This window comes from Otolemur garnettii, unplaced genomic scaffold (genome assembly GCF_000181295.1).
Source record: "Otolemur garnettii isolate 467f Iridium unplaced genomic scaffold, OtoGar3 scaffold00026, whole genome shotgun sequence".
Taxonomy (NCBI): Eukaryota; Metazoa; Chordata; class Mammalia; order Primates; family Galagidae; genus Otolemur; species Otolemur garnettii.
In genome coordinates, this window is record NW_003852421.1 from 14,041,245 (window position 1) to 14,062,486 (window position 21,242).

Genomic DNA, 21,242 nt, shown 5'->3' on the forward strand with positions numbered 1-21,242 from the left:
GAGCCAATCTGGGCCCTTTAGACTACTTTTCTGTTTACTTAGGAGCAGAACACCTGGTTACTTGGGCAGTAGATTCCCACTAAGTTTATTTAATAAGAATAACCAAGGGTTCTAAATACAGCTATCTGTAGCTTAAAAATTGGGGGGAGGGAGCTTTACTTGGCAACAATATGTTTTGACTCCCTACTTGAGCCCCTACAGAATACAACCCCATGAACAAGAAGATGGTAAAGCTTGGATGCGAATCTACATGGCAATGACCTGAAAGCTGTGACTATGCCTGAAGTTCATGGTATTAACAGAGCCTGACAGTGGCACTTAGTGCTTCGAACAGAGGGACACGTGAAAATTCTAGGCAGATCTACGTGGCTCCTCTTTTCTTTCCTTTGTTGAGGTATTACTCTAGCCACTCTGTCTAGATTTGGAAATGCAAATTAGAAATGAGAGGACGTGAGCAGGTAACCCACCTATAAACAAATTCCAGAACCATTATACTTTCCTCCTAACATCATGAATCTTTTAAAAGTTTATTAGTGTTTTGATTTTTTGAGTGTTTTGCTACCCTTCTTGGAATCAATTAAAAAATTACACTGAATGATTCTATCATCATTATTTTTAAAAGCAACATTTATTGAGCACTTATGATGTGCAAGGGATTGTGCTAAGTGCTTTCCAGTATTAATGTTGGACTAAGGGTTAAGGATGAAAAGATTAATAAAACATGGCTTCCTGTGCTTTAAGAGCTCAGAGCCTGAAAGACGAGAAAGGTATGTAAACAAGTGATTATTATATAACACAATGACAAGCTTACCAATTAATAGAGTATTCAGACTCCTAGCTTCATTTTTTAATTTTTCTAGTCTTTTGTTGATTACTTTTTGATTAAATACTTTTTGCTGACAGATAAAAGATTAAATATGCTGATAGATTAAAGTATTTATATAGTGCCTGGCACGTAAAAGTGCTCAGTAAATAAATGATGAGTATTAACTTTGTTTTTCTTTCTTTTTCTGTTTTTCTGTTCCTTACAGATTAACGCTCTCCCAACTACAGTGGGATCAGAAGAGTGGCAAAGGAATGTGAACTTGGAAGTGTCAGCTACACACCCAAGTCCTGGTGTGTAAAGGCCTGTGACTTAAGCTCAGGCACTTGGCCTCTAACAGAGTTTTCTGACCTATTTCAAATGATACAGAGCCTCACCCAGCAATTTGCAAAAAAACAACACCTAATGGGAAGGTTACTGAAGTTCAGAGACGTCAAGGAAAGAAGGTAACAATGCAGAAATATAATTTTGCTTCTTGACAGGGGCTGAAATAAATGAAAAAGTAAAAGGAGATTTCTGAATTGTTTCTAATGTTTAATTATCCTTGATCACATTCTCTCCATGACTTACTGAGGAGATGCTAACATCTCTAAAACCCACAAGGCCCTGTGGAAATGTAGTCTACAATGTTAATAAAAGCAACACCCTTGGTTCTTAGGCTTTCCCTGAGCACAAGGGCCAACTGACTTACTGAAGCAAACAGTTAGGTAGTAGTGGGAATTCTGTCTCAATTATTTGCTTCCTTGGCCATAAGTTCCTAGGACAGAAGTCTTTTTTTTCTTTGGAATCATAGTCTCACTATGCTGTCCTTGGTAGAGCAAGCACCGTAGAATCACAGCTCACAGCAACCTCAACCTCTTGGGCGTAAGTGGATTCTCTTGCCTTAGTCTCCCAAGTAGCTGGGACTACAGGCATCGGTCATAAGGTTTGACTATTTTTTGGTTGCAGTTGCCATTGCTGTTTAGCTGGCCTGGGCTGGGTTTGAACCCACCAGCCTTGGTGTATGTGGCCGATGCTGTCACCACTGTGCTACGGGCGCTGAGCAGACAGAAGTCTTATACATGTTGCTGTTTATAATGCTTAGCACAGTGATTTTCAACTGGTGTGCATGGCACACGGGTGTGCTGTGAGGGGATTGTAGAATTTCAATCGAGGATTTCGTGTGCCATGAAAATTTTTAAAGATCATTAATTAATTACTTTTGGAAGAAATTCAAAGCATAGTATATATATTCCTATATATATTCCTTTTTTTTACTCTGGTTTATTTTTTTTTTTGGATCAACATAATTTAAGTGTGCCACGGAAGTTTTAACTATAGGTTCAAGGGTGCCGTTGAGATAAAGAAGGTTGGAAAACAGTAGCTTAGCACACAGCACACGCCAATAAACGCTGAAGTGCCTGGAGATGACCTAGAACTGTAAGCAAGCATGCCTTCCTTCACCACGCAGATACCACCACCATCTGCACCAACAGGGAGCACCAGGCGGACTCACTCACCTCAGCCTGCGAGAGCTGCTCTCTCAGTTTTTCCACTTCCTCTCGCAGTTCTCGGATGACTTTTGCGTTGGGGTCCTCGTTCACAACAGCGTGGTTCACGATCCTTTTGGCCCGGTCTGCGTATCTTAATGTGGAGAGAGTCTCTTCATAGTTGTCTGCTGCTGGACTAATGGTGGCGATCATAGAGGTCTGGCTGTTGCCCCCCAAATTGTCCTGCAAATTATTTCAAAGTGGATCTTAGGAAGCTTATCCCTCACATGACACATGAAAACGGTAAGTAAATAAACTATGACGATTATTCTCTACCAGGAAAATGCCATGTGGAAATGGGTCGGCATTTCACCAGTGATTTTATGACAAGGTGAAATGTGTCCTCTCTGTATTCCCAGCAACAAATAGAGCCTGTCAACAGCATTATAATGGAAGAGAAAGCAGCAGAAAATAGTTTTCATTCTGTGTTCCTAGGAACTAGCATGCCAGTGTTGCTGGGGGAGTTCTTTGTGTTTGGTTAGCTTTGCACATACTTCTCAGTTGTCACATCAGCAATACCCAATTTTTAGTTAGAAAAGAGCACTAGAGCAATGAAGTACCTTAAGAAGCCAGGTGAGGACTGAATCTCGATAAGGCACAAATTTGTTTTTACCCTTGCCAGCTGCCTGGTCAGCCAGTGATGATATAACCAACCCCAAGGTTGTAAGTGACCTACCAAGAGAAAACGAAAAAATTAGTCTTATGGAATGACTATGTTTTCATAAAAGAATAATCTTTCTAGGCAACAAGTATAAAGTATACAGAATGAGCCTTTTAAGTGGACACAATCAAGTCTCCATTAATTTGTCAAGAAGCTGAGAAAAAAAAAATCAATTCATTAACTTAAAAGAATGAATTTAGAATCCCTGTGAGAATCTACTCTCTTCAATCATAGGACCTGGGAAACAAACATTTAAAAGACTGTACTACAGAATTTTAATTTACTTCCAATATTAAGGTCTAGCAAAGACTCTCTAATTTGAACCACGTGGCCTCTGGTTTTGTTTTCCAGAATAACCCTGTAACTTGCATCCTTCCATTACACATCACACAGTATGTTCTGCTCATCTGCTAAAAAAGCTAGCCAATTTACGTCGGTTAATAGCCAATGAACGGTTATTACAGGTGGACAAAAACAAAGAACTGCCCATGTAGTGGGCAGCACACAGCTACTCTCTCAACCCCTGAACGGCAGAGCAAGGTAGAAACGCAGAACCTTGGAAGTCTTCCCACTGAACCAGACCAGTGAAGGGTATCCCAGGGGATTTATCTGCACACTAAATTCCAAGAAGCCCAGTGAGTAACAGCCAAGTGATAAACAAATTTAGTTGTCCAGGACCACCATTCTCATAGTGTGGGCCTGGAATCAGCGGCATCACTATCACTTGGGACCTTGTTAGAAATTCAAATTCTCAGGCCCCACTTCAGACCTAATCAATGAAAAACTTAGAGGGACATAGAAATCTGCACTATAACAAGCCCTCCGGTGAGTCTGATGTAGGTTAACATTTGAGAATCGTCAGCCTTGGCTCACAAGCTCTCTTTGGTGGCAGTGTATTAGCCACCTGGAGAAAAGAGCACCATAAAACCAACAGATTTGTAGTGTTGAGGGATGAAGGGTGTTCTCTTACATCACACTTAAGGACCAATTGCTCTTTTATAAGGAAGTCAACTGGATTCCAAATGGAAACAGCAGCCTTGGCACATCTCACAGAGTTGCAGGGAGAACATGATGAGAAAGTGCTTATAAGTTAAGAATAGCTGAGATGATGGCAATAAATCTTTGCAAAGTCAACAAAAAATGGCTTAAAAAGTTAAATGCTACTACTTATTTATAATAATAAAGACACAACCCAGCAAGTCAAAGAGTAGGCAGCTTTCTTTCTAAAATTAAAAACAGATTTCCATCCATCAAATAAGTTGAAAGGAAGGAAAGTATTATTTCCCAGAAAACATCATTCCCCCAAAGGCAAGTCCCTGAAAATTCACTGAAATACAAAGCAAATTCAAGATTCAGAAAGTGAACCAGAATTCATTCTATTAGAATGGTTGCTGGAATTTTAACCACGGCCATTGCTGCATGGCATAAATCTGTACATCATCTTAAGTGAAACAAGTCAGACACAGAAAGAAAAACATCACATGCAGTCGGAGCTAAATGTGCAGAGAACAGAGAGCAGGAAGAGTGAGGGTGTGGGAGAAGGTTGGGTGATAAGAAACTTCTCACCGGGTACAATGTATATCACTCAGATGATGGCTACCTTAAAAGCCCTGACATGACCAGGATACAATCTGTTCATGTAACAAAACTGCACTTGGGCCCTATAAATTATACAAAAAAAGTACATCACTTGACAGACTTAAAAGTTAAAGAAGTCTAATACAAGAGAAATGAAAACATGAAGTCTTCTACAAAGACTACAAAAAACTTGTACACCAATTTTCTAAGCTGCATTATTTACAAAAGCCAGAATGTGGAAACCCAAACCGTGAAAAATTATAACTAAAATCTGGTCTACCCATGCAAAGGAATATTATTTGGTCATAAAAAGGACTGAAGGTCTGATGCATGCTATAACCCTGGCAAATCACACTCAAGACGACGGGCACAGAAGGGCACTGTCGTAGGTTGAGCAGTGTCTCCCAAAAATTCATGTCCACCAGACCCCTACAGATGTAATTAGTTAAGATGAGACCATCCTGGATTAGGGAGGACCCTAATCTGATGACTGGTGTCCCTGTAAGGCCATAGAAAGACACTCAGGGGACAGGCCATGTGAAGATGGGGGCAGACACTGGAGTGATCAACATCCACAAGCAGAGGAGCACCAAGGATTGCTGGTGACCACAGGGAGGGGGGAAGGCATGGAATAGATTCTCCGACTCCCTGTTGACCCCTTGATTTCAGACTTCTGACCTACAGAATGGTGAGAGAATGAATCTGTTGTTTCAAGCTGCTTAGTTTTTGGTAATCTGTTACAGTAGCTCTAGGAAGCTAAGATAGTCATGCACTGTAGGATCCTATTTATATGAAATAGCCAGAATAGGCAAACGAGATGGAGGCAAAAGAGATGGAGGTAATGGTTGACTAGGGCTGTGGGTGGAGGGAATGGGGGATGACTTGAACACAAGATTTCTTTTGGATGTGATGAAAATATCTTAAAATTAGACTGTGATGATGGCTGCACAACTCTGTGAATATATTAAAGCTATTGAACTATACATTTTAAAATGGTGAACAAGATGGCATGCAAATTATTTCTCAATACAGCTATTTGTGGGAAAGAAATCTGGTTTTTAAAAAAGGTAAAACAAGTCTAATCACTCCTCCAAAGGTAATAATTTAAGAAAGAAAACTGTATGTGAAACCTATGAAATAGAGGCAAAAAGGAGCTGGGTATCAGGTAAAAACACATTTCTTCTTTAACACAAAGTACAGGGCATTTTTTTTTTACATTTTGCAATAAATTTTTATATTTTGCTGAAATATAATTTTTGACTGGAAACAATTCTTTGAACTATCCCAGCTTACTATCTAAGTAAAGCAGAAATTAATTCATCAGATCTATAAAGTGCTCAGTGACTCAAAAGTCAGTATTAATAACATTGTAGTTATCAACAGAACTCAAACTCTGTAAAATAATGCAAGGCGATTTATTTTGACCTGAATATTATAACCATAACCCACATCCGAGAAGCTTTAAACAAGCTGTCTTGCCATGGTTGGATTATAGTTTGGTTTTACACATTTTAGGGAGACAGGAAAGTTATAAACCAATACATGAAAGGTATATATTGGTTTGGCCTGAAAAGGCAGGACATCTTGGGGAGGGGCAGTTTACAGGTTATAAGTGGATTTAAAAAAAATTTTTTTTTTTTTTTTTTTTGAGACAGTCTCACTCAGTTGCCCTGGGGTTGAATGCTGTGGTGTTGTAGCTCACAGCAACCTCCAATTCTTAGGCTCAAGTGATCTTGCCTCAGCTTCCTGAGTAGCTGGGATTATGGTGCCCGCCACAATGTCTATTTTTGGAAATGGGGTTTCCCTCTTGCTCAGGTTGGTCTTGAACTCCTGAACTCAAGCAATCCACCTGCCTCAGCCTCCCATTACTATGAGTGTGCCTTAAAGATTCTTTGATTTGTAATTTGTTGAAGAAATGAAGCTTTTTCTGAAGGCTTGGAATTTTTAAGAAGGGAAGCCTGTTAATCAGAGACAAGCCACTGGATACAAACAGTAGTACTCCAGTGATGTGTTAAGTCAGCTGAGGACCTGCAGGAGTGGCTTAACTTTGTCTTGCATGGCCAGAGGCTTGTTAATGATTTTGTATCTTATCGTTACACAGAATAACTCCAGAAGGGATAGGGCATTCCTAGCTATGCCTGACTTTCCTTCTACCCTTGGCCAACAACTCAGTTTTAGGGTTTTTCTAAGGTTCACTTGGCCAAGATGGGGTCCATTCAATCAGCTGAGGGGCTTAAGATTTTATTTTAGTTCACCTGGTTAACAGTGGCCCTTCACATGAAAACACATTTGGGAGATAAAATGGATTTTTCATCACTGAGAGAAGATTTTCCTCTTGGGGCGACTATTTATATGTTCCAATTTGACAGGGTAGGGAGAAAAAAGGGAAAGTTTCTGGAACTCCTAAATGATGAAACATAAAATGCAATTACCACTGTGCAATGACTTCTCTGCAAGACGAGTGAAGGACATTTATTACAAAATACTACCCCCAAACACGCCTTCTTTGACATAAGAATTATTTGAGCTAAATGCCCTAGAGAACCAACACACTCAAGGAACAGCCTCTAAGACAGAGAACAGGTTTTCCTTTTGTGATGGAAATTTCCATCTGCAGGGGTGTCTCCCACTCAGCAGGTAGGGGAGGACTTTTTTTTTTTTTTTTGGAGACAGAGCCTCAAGCTGTCCCCCCTGGGTAGAGTGCCATGGCATCACAGCTCACAGCAACCTCTAACTCCTGGGCTGAAGCGAATCTCCTGCCTCAGCCTCCCAAGTAGCTGGGACCACAGGTACCTGCCACAACACCAGGCTATTTTTTTTGGTTGCAGCCGCCATTGTTGTATGGTGGGTCTAGGCTGGATTCGAACCCGCCACCTTAGGTGTATGTGGCTGGCGCCTTAGCCACTTGAGCCACAGGCGTCAAGCCAGGGGGAGGACTCTTAATAGTGGGGATGGAATGCACCGAATTAAACCTGCATAAAAATATTATTAAACAACCTCAATTCCGATAGAATCAGGTGTACCTGCCTAAATAGATCTGCTCCGCCCAGGCAGGGTCAGGTTCATGTCCCTCCCAAGAAATAGGAATGCTGCCAATTGCCACCCTCACTGACCCTTTAAAACCCCATCTGCCATAACCCACGTGTGGAATTCCTTTCTTGATTTCACCCCACCTGGATGCAGGTGGAAATAAAGACCACATGATTTCTACAGAACGGGAATTCCATTTTCCTTTGTTTCACACTTTGAAAGAATCTTTCATCTGTGGGTCCAGAATCTTTCAAATTCATCATCCTTCCCCTAGTCATCTGCCCATAACTTGTCTCCCCCATCCAGAATCCCCAAGCCCCTTTTTCTGTGTTTTGGCTTATGACGGTATATTAAGGGTAGGGTGACCAGAAGTCCGGCTTTTCAACAATTTGTCCTGCATCCCGCGGCCTTTTTAAAAAAAGTCCCGATTTTTGGAAAGAGTGCACGAACGGGCGGGAGAACAAGAAGGGAATATACGGCTTTCAGCTGCCATGTGGCTATTTTGCCAGAATATGAGTTTTATATTATTTTTGTTAATTTTATAATCTTAAACTGTAATAACAACAAATAATTGCTGAGAAGTGATTATCGAGAACTGCTTATCAAAGTTTGCATTGTTGTCAGGCCCTGCCTGCCCCTGCCCCCTAGCCATGTTGTCCCACCTTACCTATGTTAAAACCTGATCACCCTAATTAAGGGCAAGTTCTAACCTCCCCTCTGGGTTACTCATCTCTGGGTGCCCCTATGTGTAAAAAAGATCCATATGCTAATAAACTGCTGGTTGCTTTTCTCCTGTTAGTTTGTCTTTGGCCAGTCTAATTTACAGGGAAAGTAGAAGAAAATGATTTTTTTTTCTCTGCCCTACATAAGTACTGTATAGCACGCAAGCATCAGCAGAGAGACGGGGAGCTGTATGGAAATGGTTCTATGACTCCAGTTTCTGCATGTAGTTTACTCTAAAATGTACTCAGAGAAGTATATCATTAGTAGAAGCTGAGAAGGGACAGTAAGAAAGGGGCTTCAGAGAGGAGTGGGGTGGGAGGAAAACCTGGCCTTCTGAACCAGGAAGTCTGGTGGGCCCATGAATGTAACCTAGGCAACCAATGACCAATAGAAAAGGGCAATTCTGCCTGGAGGCCACAGAGGCCAAAGGACTTTGCAGCCACTTTCGAATGGAGCATTTAATACCCTGCAGGCATCTGTCTCACCTCTGTCACCTTTTCTCCTTCTTGAGAGGGACTCACTTCCAACTCCCTTGGAAGCCCTCTAAACTTTCATTTTGTTCTTCCTAAATAAAATCTTTTTGTTATATGAAAGTTGCATAGGTTACTTTTACTTTTTATCCATACTGCCTGTACTGCTTCCGTTTTATTTTCATTCTCCACTCACTTTTGCTTTCAGTTATCACTGTGCCTGGGTTGAACTTCGTAGCTCAGCTGAGTAATAATAGAACCAGGTCAACTGGGTTCAGGGATACCCTTGACCCCCAACAGGAGCCACAGCCTCTAACCTAATAGTATACACACAATCAAAACAAGAACTCTTATCCAAACCTACCACAGTCCCTTTGGAACAAAAAAGAAACTAACTGTGGGGGCCCAGGTTGCTGGGGATCTTTGAAGTCCCCCTCCTCTATGTTCAAGTAATGATACAGGGGCTTTTAGAACCCTCAAAACTGTCTGAAAATTCAACTTCTGAAAGGTGAACCAGGGGGTTACATATTTTTTTTATTTGCTTTGTTTCAAAGGGAATTTTTTTTTTTTAAGGTTTACCTATATTAATGATGATTTTATTTCCAGGGAGCTTAAAAATATAGTAAAGCCACTCATTATGGATCCCACTAGCAATGTCTTCTCAAGTTGGACGCACAGGGCAGCTCACTGGCCTCACCAGAGTCAAGAACAGGGTAGTAGTCCTTTGCCAATTTTAGGGATAGAAACAGTTATTCTAGGAATCTTTCTTTTTCTCCCAAAGCACTACTCTTTCCCCGAACCTGCTGGAATTGGATATAGTACGGAAGCTTCTAATCTTGAAATCACTTACTATAAATTCTTGAGCAGGGCTTGACTGGAAGAAAGTCTTAGGCTAAGAGATGATTATTTATAAAAAGATAGTTATAGAAACTTTTAAAAATCTACCTATGTTTCATAACAAAGAATTCAAGATTAAAAAAAGTAAACAAAACTTGGGAGTATCAAAAATAAAATAAAAGCTGTTCCAATAAATAAAATCAATGAGTAAAAACTGAGGCATAATTCAAACATTTTTTCTTTTCTACACCTCCCCAATCCACACAGAATACCTTGAACTCTAACCACTGTATATATTTCTTTCCCTGGGAGTGTACATAATTATTGGGGGCCTAAACCCTGCCCCCCTTTTTTTCTGCCTTCTCCTCTCCTCCTAGAACAAAAAGGCCTATCTGGGCCCTACCCCAAGAATTCTACTGGAAAGCCCTAGCCTGCCAGAACCTTCCAGCAAGCTGTGGAATCTTCCTCCCCCTATGCCCAGTATAAAGACAAGCCCCCAACTACCCTCTGTGCAGATGCCACCTTTGCCCAGGTGGGTCTCTGTCCTCTTTCATTACACTTGGCCTGAACCTCCCCCGGTCTCCTCTCGGGGTATACTGCTAAACCTCGTTCAATAACGTGATGCTGAGTTACCTGTATAGCCTAGGATGGATTTCAAATGCTATTTTGTTTAAATTCCCAATAGTCTTTTTCTAAGATTATACATATAATACTAAGCTTTATTAGCGTTATGTGTGTACATATTTTTCTGTCTCTATATTGTGATTACCTTGAGGGAAGAGAGCATTCTTTGTCTTACACATTCCTTCATAAAATTGCTGTGCTGGCTTACAGAAAGCACCCAGTAAGTATCTGCTGAGTTATTCTGAGCCTAGATTCCAGTGAAGGACAGAACACACGCTGCAATGATGGCTTTGGAATCCATCAAGTGTTACCTGCTACTTAGAACCCTGGTTTTGTTGGAGGCAATGTGCTAAGCTAAAAACTGTATTTTCTAAACTCTTTGCAGTTTGGGGTAGCCATAAAACATAGTCTGCTCCAGGAGATATAGGTAGACATTACCAGGTGAGATTTCTAAGAAAGCTATTGTTCTCCTGAAAAAACAAAGATACATAATCAGCTGCCAGAAGCCTATGGTTCTTTGTTCTTCTCTTTCTTTTATGGTCATTTAGATGCAGATACAATGTCTGGAACTGGAGAGCCATCCTGAGATCATGAGGATGATGTGAACACACACTGAAGTTAGTAAGAGCTGTGTACCTTTCTCAGGTGCTGCACCAGCCTTTGGACTTCTTGTTAAATGACAACATTTAACTCATTTCATCACCACGGTAGCTGGTTTCTGTTGCCTAGAGCAGAATGCAATCCTTGACTTTGAAAGAATTAGTTCAAAGATGATGAAACAAGTAGATCTGAGTTTAGCAGCCTCCCCCATGCCTACTCTTAGCAATTAAGGAAAAATGAAAAAGAACATAAGTAATAAATTAAAGGGTTAGGACGGCACCGTCACATGACAGGAGAGGAAAGAAAATAGTTACCCCTACAATATGAGCCTCCTTTCCTTACGAAATGTTTTCTAGTGGCTAATGCAAATCATTAAACTCAAGGCTCATCTAATGACTATCATTCCCAATCTCATTTCCATTTCCATTGCTGTGGTGGAACAATAAAGTATATACTAACATTTCCAGAAATGACTTCTATTCAACACTTGTTTTGGGGATCTTAATAAATGTTACTCTAGAATTCTGTTGTCAAATAAGTTTAGGGAATGACAAGCTAAAGTTACATAGGATTCTTTACTACAGGACTTCTCAGAGCCTTTTAGTACTGCGAATCTCCAAAGGAAAGTTTTCTAATAGCTTTCCTCAAAATTATTTGTCCAGAGGTCCTCTTCTTCCCAGAGCCGTGTAAGGAATACCATTTAACAAAAGTGCTTTCGAAAACACCACGGTAACCTCAAAATGTTGTAGCTGCCGTGTCTGAAGGAGCGGAATTCTGCTGACCTTTCTAGGTCTCTCATGTTAATACAAAGACATCTATCCAGGTTTCTGTTCATATGCTTGGGCCCTGTAATGTACAAGATGTATGTTAACCTGGATCCTCCACCCTTGAATAGTGGACAGAAGCAGGCCACTTTTATTTTCCCTTGACACAAATGCACATTTGGTTATTCATGTTATACCCATTCTAAGGTAAGGCTTCCAAGGAGAAATGAACAACAGACATGGAAAGTGCCCAAGAAGCAAAAAATAAATGAATCAACAAGAAAGACTGAGTCACATGAAACATTAAAAATATTACACTTATAAAGTTATTATGCTATAAAAAAAAGACACAATCCTATAAGTAACATCCATGTATGTGTATACTCCCAGAATAAATGTTCAGTAGAACCCATTTTTGGAAAGGGATTAGTGTATAATTTATCATTAACCACAGCCACAGCCATTTTAAGAGAAATGGGAGTGGGAATGATACTCATTAGATGAACACTATTTCCCCTCAGTGAGTAGCCATTGCTGAGAATAAAATGAGACAATCTTCAGTGTCTGAAGGCGTTACAGAGGGCACTCCATGATCTAAATGAGTTCTCCGTGAGCCTAAAGCAGCTGGATTCCAGGCAGGGAAAGGCTTCCTTATTTCACCTTTACTCCACACACAGGGCAGCAGACTGGTTTTCAGATGCACTCCCTGTGAAGATGGCCTACAGATGACCTACATCTCCGAAACTCCAAGCATTCCTTGGCAGTGCAGTCACACAAAGCCTTAGCTCTTCAATGAAAGGAATAACATGTGCTTTAAGGCTCTTAAGAGCTTCAGGAGAGATGAAGCTCCTAAATCCACAGCCCATTAGGCAGACGACATGTCTGTGTGAAGTCCCTGACAGGTCTGCTTAAGAGGATTATTAATGCTCCACCCAAACAAATCCAAATGGGAGGCCGAGAGAAACCCTAAGAAACATGTCAGATATTTCTTTCGTTTTAGCATTCATTGAGGTGCTGAGTTCAAAGCTTCAAAAGCCATTTGTGGAGCTATCAGGCAGCAGTTTCAGTTTATTATAATTTATTTATTGGCACACAATTACATATACAGCTTCTTATACATGGGGCACCATTTTAAGCACTTTACAAAAAGCAATGAATTTAACTCTCAAAAACAAGCCTACTCCTTGGGTGGTTTCCTCATCCACAATTCACAGAAAGGTCACACAGCTAGTTTACACATCTAAGAAAATGCAGTGTCTCCCTCTGGGAAGCTGTCTTTGATCCTAGGGTGTTAGGCACCTGTCCCCATCATACCCCAGCACTCCGTGTTCCTGGGGCACTCACGGTATTAACACAACCATTCCTAACACCTTCCTTGCCCACACCCCAGGCCAGAGCCATCTCACCCATCCCAATGTTCCTGTGCCTTGTCAGTGTTCAACATACCTAGCTAAAATGAATCCAAAAAAACACAGGTTCCAATCTCTTATCTAAAATCCTTGGGGCCACATGCACTTTGAAATTCAGAGTATTTTGCATTTTAGGAAGTCAGTTCAGTGAGCACACACTCTATATAACCCATGGTGGGATCCTGAACAGCACCTGATACTAACACACAAATGGCCACAAGAAGTGAGTAAACAAAGCCAAATGGGGGTGAGGCTATCTTGACCTTATCTAGCCAAGGTGATCCTCCTTCCTTTAGCATTTGGAGTGAGGAGACTTCATGCTTTGTCCTCAACAAAGGCAGCTGTCATGCTGTAATAAGTTGCCACAAACTTAGTAGCTTAAATCCACACAAATATATTATCTAATAGTTACGGAGGTCAGAAGTCCAGACCCCCTCTAACGGGGTAAAATCAAGATGCTGTCAGAGCTGTGTGCCTTCTGGAGGCTCTAGGGGAGAGTGTGTGTCCTTGCCTTTTCCAACTTCTCCAGCCTATCCACATGCATTGGCTTGTGGCCCCATCCTCTAACTTCAAGAAAGCAAAGGTCAGTCAAGTCGTTTTCAACCGCATCACTCTGATTCTGGCTATCCTCCCTCCCTATCTTGTTTGTAAGACACTTAAGATTAATATTAATCCCCCCACCCAAAAAAAAGGATAATTGTGATTACTGGGCCATCCTAGATTATCTCCCCTCTCAAAAATCCTGAACTTAATTAATTACATCAGCAAAATTTCTTTGCCTTGTGAGTTAACAAATGCATGGGTTTTGAGAATTAGATAATAGATAAAAGAGGCATTACCCTACCTGCCCCAATGTCTAAGTTCTTTTTGCATCCCCATATCCCCAGCATCTACTGCAACGCCAGACATATAGTAGAAGCATAATAAATGTTTGCTGGGCTTTTATTTATATTACTTAATGTCTCCAAGCATCAGTTTCTTTACCTTTAAACAGACATTAAGGCCGGGCATGGTGGCTTACACCTATAATCCTAGCACTCTGGGAGGTGAAGGCGGGTGATTGCCTGAGCTCAGGAGTTTGAGACCAGCCTGAGCAAAAGTGAGACATCATCTCTAAACAAATAGCTAGGCATTGTGGCAGGTGCCTGTAGTCCCAGCTACTTGTGAGCCTGAAGCAAGAGGATTTGAGCTAAAGAGTTTGAGGCTGCTGTGAGCTATGATCCCATGGCACTTTACCGGGGGCAACACAGTGAGACTCTGTCTAAAAAACAATAATAAAAATAAATAAACAGAGATTTAAAATATCCATTATAAGTCTCACAAAATAAGTGAAAGTGTAGTGAAAACTACAAAGAACCCTTCAAAAATGAAGATATCTCATGAACTAGTAGCAAAAAATACATCCATTTGTGAAATAGCTAGTATATAAACAGGAAGAGAGTAGGATGCTGAGAGAATTCTGCTCAACTTGACAAGTCATGATGGAAACAAAGCCAGTTATCAGAAGATCTAAATCATGTCATCATGTAGCCTCGAGGTAATCTGGTATGGGACACCACATGATGTAACGTCCAAATTTAAGGCGGCACTATTAATATTTACTCTGGGAAAAAAGTATCATGCAGATGCTCCCAGGCAAGTACAATGCATGGCCGCCCCCAAGTGTAGCCCAGTGGTGGAGCTTGTGGTCTGGAGACTGACTGCCTAGAACCAGACCCAAGACGATTCTCACAGCTTGGTGACCTGGGGCACTTCACTTAACCGCATTCTGTCCAGGTTTTTTCATCTGTAAAATGGGAAGAGACCTATGTCATGAGGCTGAGGTGAGGGTCAGATGAGTTACTGCACACAGAGCATTAAGAATAATGTCTGGCATTGGCAAGAGCTCAGTAAAAGTTAGTGACCATACCACATCCTGGCCAGCCAAGCTCATATCTTCTAAATCCCCACAAGTTCACAGGACAGACCTTCCTGCATTGCCCCCCCCCCCCTCAGCCGGCAGATAAAGGGTGTGCACAGCCCAGCACCTGCAAATGAACCCTACGAAGGGTGGCCATCTTTCCTTCAGAAGCTGCTCCCTCACACTCCCATTTCTGCCTTCCCGTCCTGGTTTCTGAGCTCACTGTGGAACACAAAGCTGCGGTGCCAGTCTGGGATCCTGCAAAGCCTTGTCAGGAAATACAGCAAAATCCTCTGTTGTCAGAACAGGAGACAGAATGACTGGAAGATTAACTCCCCAAAGGAGTAGTCTTTTCCAGCCAGGGTGCTGTGGCCATCAGATAGAGCGCTAATGTTTTACTTCTAATTTTGAAGCTTTCGTATACTAGAATCGTAATGCGCTAACATCATCTCAAAATGCAAGCTGCACAAAAATATTCCTGAATATATTTCCTCTCGCCACATTCTGTCCCAAATCAAATTTCAAGTTAACATGGCTTGACAGAAAATGATTACAAGTACAGACTAAACTACTTTCTGCTGAACTTGGAATAAAGATAATGTTTATCTAGATTATAAAAACAATAGCTATAATAATGTTTAGTCAGTGCACACTATGTGCCAGGTATCATTCTAAGCACACAGTAGGCAATGGGCCCACTGCAGGCACTCAAGGAAATGGCAAGACTCCAGTATGGCAGTTATTCGATAACTGTTACATTTTTCTAAAGTACTGATTTTTTTTTTTTTTTTTTTTTTTTTGAGACAGAGCCTCAAGCTTTCCCCCTGGGTAGAGTGCCGTGGCATTACAGCTCACAGCAACCTCCAACTCCTGGGCTCAAGCGAGTCTCCTGCCTCCGCCTCCCAAGTAGCTGGGACCACAGGCGCCCGCCACAACGCCCGGCTATTTTTTGGTTGCAGCCGTCATTGTTGCTTGGCGGGTCCGGGCTGGGGATTCGAACCCGCCACCTTAGGTGTACGTGGCTGGCGCCTTAGCCGGTCGAGCCATAGGCGCCGAGCCTAAAGTACTGATATTTAAACAGGATTAGCCTTACAAAGGGATTCAATGCTGATTTTTTCTGAATAAGCTCCCTAAGATGATTTGATTTAAAATGTTGTGATCTGCATTTACCTAAGACTGCATTATATAATGATACCCGTTTGCACCCTTTTTTCTCTATTGTCATGTTTAATTAACACACAATAATTGTACGTATTTATGTGGGACTGTATATTTTGATACATGTACATAATGCGTTTTGATCAAATCAAGAGTAGTACATCATTACCTCAAACATTTGCCAGTTCTTTGTGTTGGGAACATTCAAAATCTGCTGTTCTAGCTACTTGAAAATATACAATAAAGTGTTGTAATTACAGTCATTCTACAGTGCTACCGACTACTAGAACTTACTCTTCTGTCCAGCTGTAATTTTGTATCTGTTGCCCAATCTCTGGCCATCCTCTCCGTCCCCTCCTCCTTCCCAGCCTCTAGTAATCACTATTCTACTCTCTACTCCTATGATATCAACATCTTTGGTTTCCACATATGACTCAGAAGATGTGGTATTTATCTTTCTGTGTATACCATTTTTAAGCGGGGTTGTACCATGTAGCTTTATTTGAATATGCCTCAGGCAGGCTGTTCTGTTTCTTCAACATAGTTCACCAAAGCTACACAGACTTTGAACCTCTGACCTCGTTGCACAACGAGTCCCAAGACAGAGAAACCGCCCAGCCCTGCCAGCACCAGCCCCCTTACTTGTTAATGTTGCTGCCTTCTTTCAGTCGCTCTCCCGCGGCTCCTGTTTTAGACACTCTCTCGCTACCCGCCAGGTCTACCAGGCTGACCTTACTGACTTTCTCTCCTGAGTTCTAGTTGAAGGAAATAAGACAGAAACAATACACATTAATGCAAAAACCCTCACACTTATCTACATATAGGTCTGCTCTGTGGCTGAGAGAGCAACTGGGTATCCCATCCCTCCCAATCCCAACACAGAAACTTCTCACGATTTTAAATGGCCAGAAGAGTTATATGAACTAGCAATTAATTTCATAGTCAAAGTCTAAGCTGATGTGGAAATGCTGCATTTTGTTTTACAGCTGGGTAACAAGGATATCGGCTTTCTAGAATATAGTTAGAAAGTTGGAGATTTTATGTGCTTAGAAGGAAATATTAGAACATGTGGATTTCTGCGCATTCAGGTCCAATCTCTCTTCTTTGGGGAAGTGTTCTTTGGGCTAAATGTTGTGGTTTCGTTTTTAGTATCACTCCATGACTATGAAGCAGGCTTAGTTGTTTTTGGGTATACAAAGATGCATATTAAAAACTGTCCTGCTTGTTAGGGAGTTTACATGAGAAATCTAGTTTAAAAAAATTATATATAAAAGGAAGACCTAAAAAATTAAATGATTTAGGCAAAGTGGTTCACTTAATAAGAGCCAACATAAAATTCTCAGCCATTGACTCCAACCATGAAACTTGTCACCCACATAGACAATCTGAGATCTTTCACTGTCCCCCAGGACCCTCCCCACCCCCAGGGCCTCCCAGGTGCCCAGTCCTCACCCCAGACTGAAGGTCATACAGCGTCTGGGTGATTATGATGTTGAACACAGCATGGGAGCGGCTGCTTTCTTCATTCATGTTGGTTGCAGCTACTGTCCGAGACTTATTTCCCTCAGACATCAGTGACTCAATGTCCTAGAGCCAAAGCATAAGGAAAACACCATTAGCAGAAACACAAGACAGTCCCCCACACCAGGGGTATGTTATCAATGACGATTCCTCTGGGTCTTGGATCACCACCCTTCCATAAAAACCCGCTGCCGCTCCTCCATCAAGTGTGGTGTGAGCCTCTACCACTCTCCACGTTCTCTAGTATATGAATGGTTTTCTTGCATTCTTTCCCTCTCCCAATTGTCTTTTTTCTTTATTAAGACCCTTTGCTCAGCACCCATAGTTCAAGCAGCTAAGGTGCCAGCCACATACACCAGAACTGGCAGGTTCGATTCCAGCCCGGGCCCGTCAAACAACAAGGACCACTACAACCAAAAAATAGCTGGGCATTATGGCTGGTGCCTGTAATCCCAGCTACTTGGGAGGCTGAGGCAAGAGGATTGCTTAAGCCCAAGAGTTGGAGGTTGCTGTGAGCTATGAGATGACACTCTACCAAGGGTGACAGCTTGAGACTCTTGTCTCAAAAAAAAAATGACCCTATTTTATCCTTTCTAAGTTCCTAAGGTAACTAATATTTGCTAAGCACTGCAGATAGTCAATAACAGCAGTCATCTTCTAACTCTCTCTTGCTAACCAACACACTCCTGCCCGCACACATGCCTTCCTCCTCCAGTGCTGTGGTTCTCCGAGGGTAAGAGATTTCCCTTATTCAGCTTTGTACACTTGCTCCCAGGAACACCTGGCACCATGAACTCTTCTACAATGTCTGCAGAATGAACATTATGGAAGTATTTTCCTGATTTTACACATAAGAATGCTGAAGTTCATGGAGGTCAAATACCTTTCCCCATGTCTAGGAAGAGTTCAGTGAAGCTGGGGTATAAATCAAGTGCTCTCTGCTCTTACTAGTAAGTGTCAACACTGACTTCAACTGCACTGAGCTAAGAACCAGGCAGTTCTGCAATGGTGCTGACTTAGCACCTGCAGAGCAGAAAGGTTTACATTCACTTCAGAATCTAAATGTTTTTAAGGGATGACTATGCACTATTTCTGATCTGAGAAATATTCTATACATCTTCCTTTACACAGTTGGACAGAATAACAACGTCACAGATCAGTTCTAGTATACTAAGACTGAGGTGATAATGGCCAGCCACATTCCACACACAGCACCAGAAAGTACAGGGATTTTTTTTTTTTTTTTTTGAGACAGAGCCTCAAGCTGTCCCCTGGGTACAGTGCTGTGACATCCCAGCTCACAGCAACCTCCAACTCCTGGGCTTAAGCAATTCTCTTGCCTCAGCCTCCCATGTAGCTGGGACTACAGACACCTGCCACAATGCTCAGCTATTTTTTGGTTGGAGTTGTCATTGTTGTTTGGCAGGCCCAGGCTGCCAGCTCTGGTACATGTGCCTCAGCCATATGAGCCACAGGCGCTGAGCTGGATCTTTTGTTTATTTATTCATTCATACTTTTTTTTTTTGAGACAGAGTCTTACTTTGTTGTCGTTAGTACTTGTTGTCTTTCTTTTTAGGTACTTAGTAACTAAGACTGTAATTTCAAGAGAATTTTTTTAAATGACACCTCCCCCAAAATTCTGTTGTCCTTAGTACAACAAAGTAAGTGCTGCGGAGTCACAGCTCTCAGCAACCTCAAACTCTTGAGCTCAAGCTATCCTCTTGCCTCAGCCTCCCAAATAGGACTACAGGCGTCCACTACAACACCCAGCTATTTTTTAGAGACAGGGTTTTGCTGTTGCTCAGGCTGGTCTTGAACTTGTGAGCTCAAGAATCCCATCCACCTTGGTCTCCCAGAGTACTAGGATCATTCACATTCCACAGCAACAAAGATAGTAACTGTGTTGTGAGATTTCCAAAGTAATGATGACAGAAATAAAGGCAGGAAAAGAATCAGACCTTCACAATGCTTTATGTCCTTTTGAATCAAGGAGTTAAGAAAAGGAAAATGGGCCAGTCAACAGAGAGGGGAGAGATTAAAAAAACAAAAACAAAAACCAGAAGAGCCAGAAGAATGAAAGGTAACAGAAACCAAAGCAGGAGACCTTGTCAAAACAAAGGGGTTGAATTAACCTCCAAAGACTGTTTAGACTATCGTATCTGTCTTAGACTCTAGACTTCTAGACTCTAGAAGGACATCACTGGCAACCGTAGGGAGAACAGTTTCTTTCTTTTTTTTTTTTTTTTTGAGACAGAGTCTCAAGCTGTCCCCCTGGGTAGAATACCATGGCATCACAGCTCACAGCAGCCTCCAACTCCTGGGTTCAAGTGAGTCTCCTGCCTCAGGCTCCCAAGTAGCTGGGACCACAGGCACCTGCCATAACACCCGGCTATTTTTGGGTTGCAGCTGTCATTGTTGTTTGATAGGCCAGGGCCAGATTTGAACCTACCACCCTACGTGTATGTGGCTGGCACCTTAGACACTTGAGCCACAGGCGCCAAGCCGGGGAGAACAGTTTCAACAGAGTGGTAGCAGTGAAAATACGTAGCAACCTCAATACATTAGGACTTTCAACCACATACAAAACCTTCACAACAAACCAGCATAAGTATAAGCCCCATCAATCTGTGGAGTGTCCTACTACTGGGATTCTGAGGACATGAATGGTATCAGTATACTGTAAGGCATCCACATAAAAATGTATTCAATATCACTTATATACTGTGGTTTATTACCTTTTTTTTTTTACATTTTAAAAAACTTACCTCAAAACTAGTGACGGCTAATTGAGATAAACCATCTACATATGGTCCCAAAACTTTATGCTCTCGAACTTTAAGAGACTGTCTGCTCCTATGGAAGAGAGGAAAAAGGAATGAATGAAGCAGACCAAACTTGAAAGCCTGTCTTTCTTTTTAGGTACTTAGTAACTAAGATTGTAATTTCAAAAGAATTTTTTTAAATGACACCTCCCCCAAAATTCTAAAGGTTACTTTATTTGGATTAGCAAAACAGCATTCCACACGAGGAATGTCTTTTATACTCTTATATCTATTTAAAGTAACTTGCTATTTTAAAAATCCTATTTCTAGTCCCAAGCTAAACAGAACACAGAACTACATTAGGCTAATTTGTTAGAATAGACGAACTTGTTTCACATGAACACGAGAAAAGGAAAAAGTGAAGCAAAGAATATGCAAGATCATATTTATCCTTAAGGTTATTTCATAAGCACATCTCAGCAAACAATGTCTTAAACTTTTTGAAATAATAGTGAAGAATATTAAAATGCTTTTAACTTTAATTTACTCCTTCAAGTTGCATTGATTTTTGCTGCTTTTATGTGACAATATTATACAGAAAGTAAGATTATTGTATGGTGGGTAAAATTTATTCTATATTTAGCACTGTCTCTGCTGGTGAAGATTTTAAGACTCTTTAGACAGAGCCTCACTCTGGCACTTGGTTAGAGTGCCATGACATCAGCCCAGCTCACAGCAACCTCAAACCCCTTCAAGCCATGCTTTTGCCTTAGCCTTCTGAGTAGCTGGGACTACAGGTGCCTGCCATCACACCACCAGGCTAATTTTTCTTTCTTTCTTTTTTTTTTTTTTT

General features: G+C 41.4%; 1 protein-coding gene across 1 annotated transcript in view; it reads right to left on the reverse strand.

The window, feature by feature from the left end:
• The window catches only part of KIF13A (kinesin family member 13A), a 218,863-nt gene that overhangs the window by 76,977 nt on the left and 120,644 nt on the right, over positions 1-21,242 (reverse strand). The window contains exons 7-11 of the mRNA XM_012804208.2: positions 20,393-20,480; positions 17,559-17,693; positions 16,749-16,861; positions 2,913-3,024; positions 2,323-2,535 (exon numbers count right to left, since the gene is read on the reverse strand). Coding sequence (XP_012659662.1) covers positions 2,323-2,535; positions 2,913-3,024; positions 16,749-16,861; positions 17,559-17,693; positions 20,393-20,480 — 661 coding nt within the window. The remainder of the gene's footprint in view (positions 1-2,322; positions 2,536-2,912; positions 3,025-16,748; positions 16,862-17,558; positions 17,694-20,392; positions 20,481-21,242) is intronic.